Below are 11,174 nucleotides of genomic sequence, written 5' to 3' on the forward strand. Positions count from 1 at the left end.
TCCATTCTCTCTGCTGCCCCCGCTGGCAGCAGGGGGGAGGGACTATAAAACCAGGAAGTGGTGGGCCTCAATCAGTCTCTGCAATTGGTGTGCCTCAATCAGAGCTCTGAATGACACTGACATATGTCTACAGCACTGTGAGCACCCTTAATTTGGTTTGAAAATGAAAATATGCTTAGAGGTAAAAAAAGCACTGCCTGCAAATGGTTGTTTGGGTTTGGGTTGAAGTAAAAAGGCACTCTCTCCCCCCCCCCCCCCCCCCCCCCCCCTCCCCCCCCCTCCCCCCCCCCCCCCCTCCCTCCCCCCTCCCTCCCCCTCCCTCTCTCCCCCCCCCCCCCCCCCTCCCCCCTCCCCCCCCCCCTCCCCCCCTCCCCCCCTCCCCTCCTCTCCCCCTCCACCTCCTCTCTCCTCCCCCCCCTCCCTCCTCTCCCCCCCCTCCTCCTCTCCCCCCCTCTCCTCCTCTTCCCCCCTCTCCTCCTCTCCCCCCCCCTCTCCTCTCTCTCCCCCTCTCCCCCCCTCTCCCCCCCTCTCCCCTCTCACCTCCCTCCCTCCCCTCTCCCCCCCTATCCCCCTCACCCCCCCTCTCCCCCCCTCTCTCCCCCTCTCCCTCTCCCGCCCTCCCCCCCCCCTCCTCCTCCCCTCCCCCTCCCTCTCTCTCCCCCCTCTCCTCCCTCCCCCCCTCCTCCCTCCCCTCCCTCTCTTCCCCCCTCCCCCCCCCTCCCCTCTCCCCCTCCTCCTCCTCCATCTCCCCCCCCTCCCCCCTCTCCTCCTCCCCCCCCCCCTCCTCCCTTCCCCCCCCCCTCCCTTCCCCCCCCCTCCCCTCCCCCCCCCTCAATTTTCCTCTCCCTCTCCCTCTCTTCTCCCCCTCTGTCTCCTGTCCTCTCTGTCTCTCTCTCCCCCTTTTCCCTCCCCCCCTCCCCTCCATCCCCCTCCCCCCCCCTAAACCCCCCCCCCCCCCCCCCCCCCCCCCCCCCCCCCCCTCCCCCCCCCCCCCCCCCTGCTCCCTCTCTCTCTCCCCCCCCCCCCCTCCCCCCCCCCTCCCCTCTCCCTCTCCCTCTCCCTCTCCCTCTTGGTCTCCCTCTCCCTCTCCCTCTCCCTGTCCGTCTCCCCTGCTCCCCTCCATTAGCGTGGTTGCGGGGGGGGGGGGGGGGGGGAGGTAACGATTACATTTTTAGTATTCCGATTGACATTTTTTCCCGCATGCCGTCACACAATATGATGACGTCACAATGGCTCAGCTAGCAGAGACCAGCCTCAATGAAGATTTCATCTTTTATTTGACGTTATTCGCGATTAAAGCTTTGAAAATGCCAACGTTCACAAGATGTTTCATATTCTGATTCACATTTATCCCATCAAGGCAGAGATCACATTCACTGAACATTTTATGTTTTGTTTCTCGACATTACTGATTAAAGTTTAAAAAAAAATCAACATACCTTGAATTTCAAACTGACAAGCTTCAACTGATGATTCTTTGAATTTGACATCGACCAGCTTCAACTGATGACGTCCCAATGGCTCAACTAGCAGGGGGAGGGCGAATTGCTATTGCAACATGCAGGGCAAGAGCAATTGGAATTTTTTTTAAAGATCACTGCTGAGGGATCAAGGGATGTGCAGGAATCTTATGTTCGGGAATGGCTTGAGTTGGAGGACCAAGCCTCCCGTGGGGGCGACAGGTAGGGAACGGGTGCGTTGGGGGAGCAGACCCAACGGGTCTGCACTTGGTCTAGTCACCTATAAATGTTTTTGTGTGATGTTGCCTGAGCCACTGATTTACTTGCTAGGTCACCGTGCGGCCCTATCTTCTTATACACATTTATTTATATCTAACAGATATTAACAGACATTATTTTTATTTTAGGTTGTTGATGCTACCACTACAACATGTATGGACCTTGAAAAGCAGCTGAACAACCTAGAAGCTGAACTAGAATTTCTGAAGAGATTGCACAAGGAGGTATATAATAAAATAATATAAAGTATGATTGATAAGTTCGGTATTCATGATAGTTTTGAGATTTCTATTTATAAGAGATAAAGAATTTGAAATGGAAAACTAGAAATTGAGTGATGTGGAGAATAGAATGCACAATGATAATTGTGATTAGTTGAACTGTTTTAATTCTGCAGCAATGTAACACAATGTATGTCATGAAACTTAATCCGTTGTGTATCTATATTACTTAAAGTCTGTTCTTGACCGGTTTTGGCCATCTGTGCTGCGATTTCCGAGAGAACGCCGCCACCTACAGCGGTCATTTTTGGCCACCTCGCTCAGAGCCCCCCTTCGCCGCATGTGTGCCGAGGATTTTTCTCGTTGATTACAAATGACAGAGATATTAATGTTTTTACAAAATTCCCCATTCCCTCTGCTGCCCCCGCTGGCGGCAGGGGGGAGGAACTATAAAACCAGGAAGTAGTGTGCCACATAGTCTCTTCAAGATGGAGGAAGGCAGAGGGTCACGTTTCTCTGAGCTGTGAATAACACTGAACACATGTTTACTCAAATGTAAATGCCCTTAGTCGTTCTAAAATGCTTGCAGAATGTGTCTATTGGTTCTAAAGCTTGCAAAAAGTGTCTCTATTGGTTCTAAAGCTTGCAAAAAAGTGTCTATTGGTTCTAAAGCTTGCAAAAAAAATGTCTATTGGTTCTAAAGCTTGCAAAAAATGTCTATTGGTTCTAAAGCTTGCAAAAAAATAGTCTATTGGTTCTAAAGTTTGCAAAAAGTGTCTCTATTGGTTCTAAAGCTTGCAAAAAAAAGTCTATTGGTTCTAAAATGGTTCATACTAGTGCTCCAGAAAGCGCCCCCCTCCCTCCCCTGGTTGATTTGGCTTGGGTGTGTCTTGAAATTGAAAGGCACTACTTACTTCAAATGGTGGCATGAAGTTGAAAGGCACTACTTACTGCAAATGGTGGCTTGGGAGCTTTGGCTTGAAGTTGAAAGGCACTACTTACTGCAAATGGTGGCTTGGGAGCTTTGGCTTGAAGTTGAAAGGCACTACTTCCTGCAAATGATGGCTTGGTGTGACTTGAAGTTGAAAGGCACTACTTACTGCAAATGGTGGCTTGGGTGCTTTGGCTTGCAGTTGAAAGGCAGTACTTACTGCAAATGGTGGCTTGGGTGCAATGGCTTGAAGTTGAAAGGCACTAATTACTGCAAATGGTGGCTTGGTTGCTTTGACTTGAAGTTGAAAGGCATTACTTACTGCAAATGGTGGCATGAAGTTGAAAGGCACTACTTACTGCAATTGATGGCTTGGGAGCTTTGAAGTTGAAAGGCACTACTTCCTGCAAATGATGGCTTGGGTGTGTCTTGAAGTTGAAATACACCACTTACTGCAAATGGTGGCATGAAATTGAAAGGCACTACTTACTGCAAATAGTGGCTTGGTTGCTTTGGCTTGAAGTTGAAAGGCACTAATTACCGCAAATGGTGACTTGGTTGCTTTGACTTGAAGTTGAAAGGCACTACTTCCTGCAAATGGTGGCTTGGGAGCTTTGGTTTGAAGTTGAAAGGCACTATTACTGCAAATGGTGGCTTGGTTGCTTTGGCTTGAAGTTGAAAGGCACCTCTTACTGCTAATGGTGGCTTGGGTGTGGCGTGTGTGTGGTTTAAAGTTGAAAGCCACTACTTACTGCAAATGGTGGCTTGGGTGCATTGGCTTGAAGTTAAAAGGCACCACTTACTGCAAATGGTGGCGTGGGTGCATTGGCTTGAAGTTGAAAGGCACCACTTACTGCAAATGGTGGCATGAAGTTGAAAGGCACTACTTACTGCAAATGGTGGTTTGGGTGCTTTGGCTTGAAGTTAAAAGGCATTACTGTAAATGCATTTACTTCCTGTTTGCACTGTATATTGATTTTAGATAAAACGCTACCACTTACGGCTGTGATTTTTGGCCATCTTACTCAGTCCCCCTCCACTGAGCAGGTGCAGAGAATTCTTCCCATCAATGAAAAATAAAAGTGTTATTAGTTTTTTAAAGAATGTTGAGAATCTCTCTCCTGTCAATCACTCCATGAAAGCCACACCCTTTCCGGTGGGGGGGGGGGTTATAAAACCCGGAAATGTGGGTGTGGCTCAGTCTCTGCAAGATGGAGGAGGGAGAGGTCACGACTCGCTGTCTTTAGTGGCTTTGCACCCTACTTCAAATGGTATGAAACTGCACTTGAATTTGGTGGCCTTGCACCCTGCTCGAAGTGGTAAGAAACTGCACTTGTGGTAAGAAACTGCAATTTCAAGGATTAGCCGTGAGTCAACTACCAGCCCACCAACCGTGTGTGAGTGAGTTGCCAGCACAACAGGCTTGATTGACTGAGACGCCAGCCCAAGAATCCATTTGGCGCACAATTTGCATACTAGCCCTCTGAAAAACCACTTCCTTCAGCCCACAACACCCCTACTAGCGCTCCAGTAAGCACCCTCCCCCCCCCCCCCCCCCCAAACTGGCCACCAATATTAGAATTGGTGGAGAGGTGGAATATTGCGTTGGATGACCAGCCCTCCTGTGTGATGCTGGGACCCAATGGGTCCCATTTAGTCTAGTATAATATAGAAATCTCTGCAAGGCAGACACAGAGAGGTTTTGTGAAATGTTTGAATGAACTGTTGGAACAGGTGAATATTTCACCCCGTGAATTACTACTTTGTTAACACCATGCATACAGAGATTTATTAGAGTGAAATATTGGACCATAAGTAGGAAAATATTGACGTGCAGGTTTTCTTTTCTGGTGCAGTAAGTAATTGAACTGAATGATCTTGTTTGTGATATACCGTAAAATGTGAATCATTATCTGTTGAATAGGTAATTGAAGAACTAATGAAGCAGATCTATAACATTGCCAGTGTTGATGTGAGTTACACAATTCCAGATTTGGCTGCGACTCTTAAAGATATTCAACTTCAGTATGAAGAAATATCAGCAAAGAATTTGAAGGTATGAAAGTGTTACCAACCATTGTCTGGATGACCTTGCATGTTTTGCATACAGTAATTTTTTAGAACATTAGTGAATCACATCTTTAATGAGACTCTTATAAAATACATATTTCAGTGAATTCATATATCTACTTTGCTCATATTTAATTTTTGAATATAAATCAGTTTTAATCTGACTTTCAGTGATTGAATCTCAAGTGCTAATAATAAATAATTTTTTGACTAAATGGGGAAAAAAGGTGACACATAAGGATAACCTTTCTGAATTGTCTGAAGCACTTTGTGATAGATATTGAAAGGGCTTTGATCTGTAACGCTGACTTTTTTTCTCTTTCTGCAAAGGAAGCTTTAACTGTTGCGTCTTTCCAGCATTTTCTTCTTTTATTTCAGATTTGCCACATGTGCATTTTAGTTTTAGTTACAACTAATGGCATCCGTTTAAAGCAGTGGTTCCCAACCTTTTTTTGGCCATGCCCCACCTAATCACCTCTAAAATCCTGATGCCCCCCCCCCCCCCCCCCACCCCATGCTTTCCCTTGAGAGAAAACGGAGGAAATAGATATTATAAGGGTAACTTAGCAAAAGCTCTTTGAATCGCATTTCTAAATCCAATTCAATAAATAAGGTTCTCCCATGACCTCGCGCGCTTCGTGCGACGTGCATGAAGAGCGATGGCGTGGTGATTGTGTAATAACTATACAATAAAGACCTTTTTTACCCAAAAAAATTATTTACTCAAAATAACATCTGAAACATAAACTACATATGTTTACCTGATGGAAAATCCAAAAAAATAAAAATCGAAAATTTGGACCCAGACCTCCTCAGTCGCGCTCAATTGCCCCCCTTAAAAATCAAATTGCCCCCCTGTGGGGCATACGCCCCACGTTGGGAACTACTGGTTTAAAGTGTGATCATCATATATAAAAAACAGCAAACAATGTATTCACATCGAGGGCACACAAACAGCAATGTAATAATGAGTAGATAACATGTCTCAGTCAAGTTTACGTTGGATAAATATTGTTCAGGACCCTTAGGACCACACCCTAGTGTGGTAATGAAGTTGTTTCATGTCATTGGTACAATGAATCAAGTCTCTCTTTAATGTCCCATTGAAAGACAGTACAGTTGTGCTGGTGTCAGCACAATTTTAATGATCGAGTCAATGAAGTGGACTGCACACAAAACTTTGTGGTAAGAATCCAAACTACTCAACCATTGCTGAGAACCAACTATATCATCTCATTTGAACACCTGCTCACATTGCCAGACATATATGGACCTAGAAATTATGAAAGTGGTGAATTGGAAAGTTGCATTTAAGATCAATGAAGAAGCACACTCAATGGGGAATATCTGATGGGGGACAAATGTAGAAAGTATTGAGATGTGTGAGGAGGTCATTTCACCCATCAACAAATAAGTTTGGATTTGAGTTTAATTTATTGTCACGTGTAGCGAGGTACAGTGATAAGTTTTTGTTGTGTGCTAACAAGTCAGCGGAAAGACAATACATGATTACAATGAGCCATCCACAGTGTACAAGATACATGATAAAGGGAATAATGTGAATAATATTTTGTGCAAGATAAATCCAGTAAAGTCCGTTCAAAAATAGTCCAAGGGTCTCCAATGATGTAGATAGTTCAGGGCTGCTTTCAAGTTGTTGATAGAATGGTTCAGTTGCGTGATAACAGCAGTGAAGAAACTGTCCCTGAATATGGAGGTGCACGTTTTCACACTTCTATACCATTTGCCCGATGGGAGAGGGGAGAAAAGGGAGTGGCCATGGTGCGACTTGTCCTTGATTATGCTGGTGACCTTGCCAAGGCAGCAAGAGGTCAAGTGGGAGCATTGGTCGTTGGAAGTGCTAACTAAGAAGTGAAAGGCAAGTATACGGAACCAATGATGAGTCAAAAAGTGAGTTTGTGGTAAATGATTGTTAATCAGATTGGAGACACTCGAGGATCAGTGCTAGAACCAACAATTTTTAATCCAACAAAATGTTAGATCAATGGGAGAGATAGCTGAATGGATAGAAGTAGGCTTCATGGAAGGAAGCAGAGGGTGATGGTGGAAAGATTGCTTCTCGGACTGGAGGTCTGTGACTAGTGGTGTGCCTCAAGGTTCGGTGCTGGGCCCATTACTGTTTGTCATCTATATCAATGATTTGGATGAGAATGTACAGGGCAAGATTAGCAAGTTTGCAGATGATACAAAAGTGGGGGATATTGCAGAGTGAAGATGGTTGTGAAAAATTGCAGCAGGATCTTGATCAGTTGGCCAGGCGGGATGAGGAAGGCTGATGGAATTTAATACAGAGCAATGTAAGCTGTTACATTTTTGGAAGTCTAACATGGGCAGGACCTACACAGTGAATGGTAGGGCTCCAGGGAGTGTTATAGAGCAGAGAGATCTCAGAGTGCAGGTACATAATTCATTGAAGGTGGAGTCACAGGTAGACAGGGTAGTCAAAAAGGCTTTTGGCATATTGGCCTTCATCAGTCAGAGTATTGACTATAGAAATTGGGAGGTCATGTTGCATAAGACATTGGTAAGACAACATTTATGGTACTGTGTTCAGTTCTGGGCACCATGTTATAGGGAAGATGTTGTCAAGCTGGAAAAGGTACAGAGAAGATTTATGAGGATGTTGCCAGGACTAGATGGTCTGAGCTACAGGGCGAGGTTGAGTAGGCTGGGACTCTGTTCCTTGAAGCACAGGAGGATAAATAGATGATCTTAGAGATGTATAAAATCATGAGAGGAATAGATCGGGTAGATGCACAGAGTCTCTTGCCTAGAGTTGGGGGATTGAGGGCGTAGGGGAAAAGATTGGAAACTGAGGGGTAACTGATTGGAAACTGAGGGGTAACTTTTTCACACAAAGGGTGGTGGGTGTATGGAATGAGCTGCCAAAGGAGGTAGTTGAGACGGGGACTATCACAATGTTTAAGAAACAGATAGACGGTACATGGATATAACAGGTTTAGAGGGATATGGACCAAATGCAGGCAGGTGGGACTAGTGTAGCTGGGACATTTTGGTCGGTGTGAGCAAGTTGGGCCAAAGGGCCTGTTTCCACACTGTATCACTCTATGACTATGACTCTAAGTGACTTGGATGTTGGATTATTGATGAAAATATCAATTTTGCAGATGGTACCACATCTGGAGATGTGGCAAATGGAATTTACAAGAGACATTTATTGTCACATGTACCAATTGGTACAGTGAAATGCGTGGTCACCGTACAGCCATACAAATAAAAAAGAGCACAGAACACGATAGTCTTTAACATAGACATCCCCACACAGTGGAATCAAAGTTTCCCACTGTGAGGGAAGGCACCAGAGTTCACTCATCCTCCTCTGTTGTCCTCCGTTGTTCACCCGTGGTTGGGGAGCTCCCGAACCCCTCACTGTTACCGCTACGGGCGGCCCGATGTTCAGGCCCGCTTGCCGGATGATGGAACTCCGACGTCGGAATGGTAGAACATTCTCAGCGTCTTGGACTTCCGAATCGGCCACTTCCTACCGGAGACCGCAGCTCCCGAAGTCCACAGGCTGAGCTGGGTGGAGATTCAACGCTGGCGGCCCTCGGCAAAGGGTCCCAGGACTCTGCGATGTTGAAGTCAGCGCCGCCTGCTCTGTAAGCTCCGCAAACCACAGCTCCACGATGTTGAAGCAGCAGGCCCAACACTCCGGAGCTTCAAACGGCGATCCAGGTAAGGCACCGCCCGCTCCATGGTGAATTCAGCGCTGCACCGCTGCTGAAGCTTTGGTCCGTTCCCCGGCAGGAAAGGCCGTGCCAATCCAGTTGGTAGGACGCGAAGGGGGGCGAGGATGTGACTCGGAGAATAGTTGCATCCTCGCCAGGAAGTGACTGAGAAACTGTTTCCCCTTTACCCTACCCCCTCCCCCACATAGAAATACTAAAAATATCCTCCAAAACATACTTTTAAACAAACTAAAAATTAAAAAAAGGTAGAAAAACAAACAGACTGTAGGCAGAGGCTGCCATCATGCCATGCCCCTACAATTTAATGCACACATTGTGAGTTGATGCATCTTGGCAGAAGAATAGGGAGAAGCAATGGTACCCAAGAAGGCAGTTCTAAAGAGTGTGTGCAGGAACCTGGAGGTCCATGTGCATCGATCTTTGCAGGTGACTATCAAATTGAGAGAATATTGAACAAACTGTGCTTCATATGTACCAATTGCAAAATTAGTGAATGATATGGAACCTTTTTAAAACTTTGTTCAGGCCAAGACCCAAATGCTGCATCCTGTTTTGATCATCACATTTAAGAAGGATATGATGGACAATGAAATGATGCAGAGGGACTTTGCAGAATTATTCCAGGAACAAGGGACTAGCTACATGATTAGGTTAGAGAAATTGGATTATATTCTTGGAGTAATGAGATTGAGGGGAGATATGATAGTGGTGTATAAGATTGTGGTTGATTTGAACAAGATAGAGGATGAAACATATGGCATTTGCATGGAATTATAAAATGGACTGTCTCATGTTTGATTCTGGGAGAATGGAGGAAGATATCCTTCATATTATTTCCCAAATCAGATAAGGCCGAGAGACATTCTTTGCAGGCTCGACTGTACTCATTGCATGGAAGAGAAAAACGGAACCAAAATTGCAGATAGATGGCAGGCAGAAATTAGCTCTTCTGAGATAAACGAAACATAAGACTGAGTTGTAGAAACAAGGAGCTGCAGATGCTTGTTTACACAAAAGAACACAAAGTGATGGAGTAACTCAGTAGGTCATGCAGCATCTCTGGAGAACATGAATAGGTGATGTTTCGGGTCAGAACCCTTCTTCAGATTCGGTGAGAGTTACCTGGTCAGAAAATTTGCTATTGTGTTTGGAAGATTGCAATTTATCCAGACAGAAGATGAGGCGATGTTCCCCAAACTTTGATCAGTTCTCAATGTGACTGTGCAGGAAGCTACGGGCAGATATGTCATAGTGGGAGTGGAATGGTGAGTTAAAGTGGCAAGCTGTCAAAAGCACCAAGTTGGCCCTGTAGATTAAATGCAGGTATGCAGCAGAAGCAGTGACCTAAACAGCATTTAGTTACTTGATTTGCCTTTAGAGAGCACACTGACAACACTGAATGCAGTGTATTGCATTGGTAATAATGCAAATGTGCAAATGGATTGCTGCTTCATCTTGAAAGATTGTCTCCCTGGATGGTGAGAAGTGAAGAGGTGCAAGGATAGGTGTTGCATCTACTGCATTTGCATGGGGAAATGCTGTAAGGTGGGAAGTTGTTGGTGGGGACATGCATACGTTATTTCAGAAATGCAATCGGATACAGCAATATCACCCTTATTTGTTTACAAAACATTTAACACAAATATATTCTGCATCTTTATTAAATACTCACACTGCCTTGGCAAGGCCAGCAGCATAATCAAGGATGAGTCGCACCCTAGCCTCTCACTCGCATCAGTGATCATTTTCCAATGTTCTATAGATTCAGGATCATTTCTTGTGGATTGGAGGGTAGCTAATGTTATCCTATTTTTTAAGAAATGTGGGAGAGAGAAAACAGGGAATTATAGACCAGTTAGCCTGACATCGGTGGTGGGGAAGATGCTGGAGTCAATCATAAAAGGTGAAATAGCGACACATTTGTATAGCAGTAACAGGATCGGTCCGAGTCAGCATGGATTCCCGAAGGAGAAATCATGCTTGACTAATCTTCTGGAACATTTTGAGGATGTAACTAGAAAAATGGACAAGGGAGAGCCAGTGGATGTAGTGTACCTGGACTTTCAGAAAGATTTGATAAGGTCCCACATAGTGGGCAAAATTAGGGCACATGGTATTGGGGGTAGAGTGCAGACATGGATAGAAAATTGGTTGGCAGACAGGAAACAAAGAGTAGGGATTAATGGGTCCCTTTCAGAATGGCAGGCGGTGACTTGTGGAGTACTGCAAGGCTCGATGCTGGGACCACACCTATTTACAATATACATCAATTATTTAGATGAAGGGATTCAAAGTAACATTAGCAAATTTGCAGATGACGCAATACTGGGTGGCAGTGTGACCTGTGAGGAGGATGCTATGAGAATGCAGGGTGACTTGGACAGGTTGGGTGAGTGGGCAGAAGCATGGCAGATGCAGTTTAATGTGGATAAATGTGAGGTTATCCACTTTGGTAGCAAAAACAGGAAGGCAAATTATAATG

General features: G+C 45.4%; 1 protein-coding gene across 2 annotated transcripts in view; it reads left to right on the top strand.

Annotated features, from left to right (window-relative positions):
- Positions 1-11,174, top strand: part of zgc:172323 (uncharacterized protein LOC564165 homolog) — a 54,722-nt gene that overhangs the window by 26,270 nt on the left and 17,278 nt on the right. For both annotated transcript variants that reach the window (XM_055635878.1, XM_055635877.1), the window contains exons 5-6: positions 1,868-1,963; positions 4,816-4,947. In XM_055635878.1, the coding sequence (XP_055491853.1) occupies positions 1,868-1,963; positions 4,816-4,947 (228 nt within the window). The remainder of the gene's footprint in view (positions 1-1,867; positions 1,964-4,815; positions 4,948-11,174) is intronic.

The sequence above is a fragment of the Leucoraja erinacea genome, chromosome 5, assembly GCF_028641065.1.
Source record: "Leucoraja erinacea ecotype New England chromosome 5, Leri_hhj_1, whole genome shotgun sequence".
NCBI lineage: Eukaryota > Metazoa > Chordata > Chondrichthyes > Rajiformes > Rajidae > Leucoraja > Leucoraja erinaceus.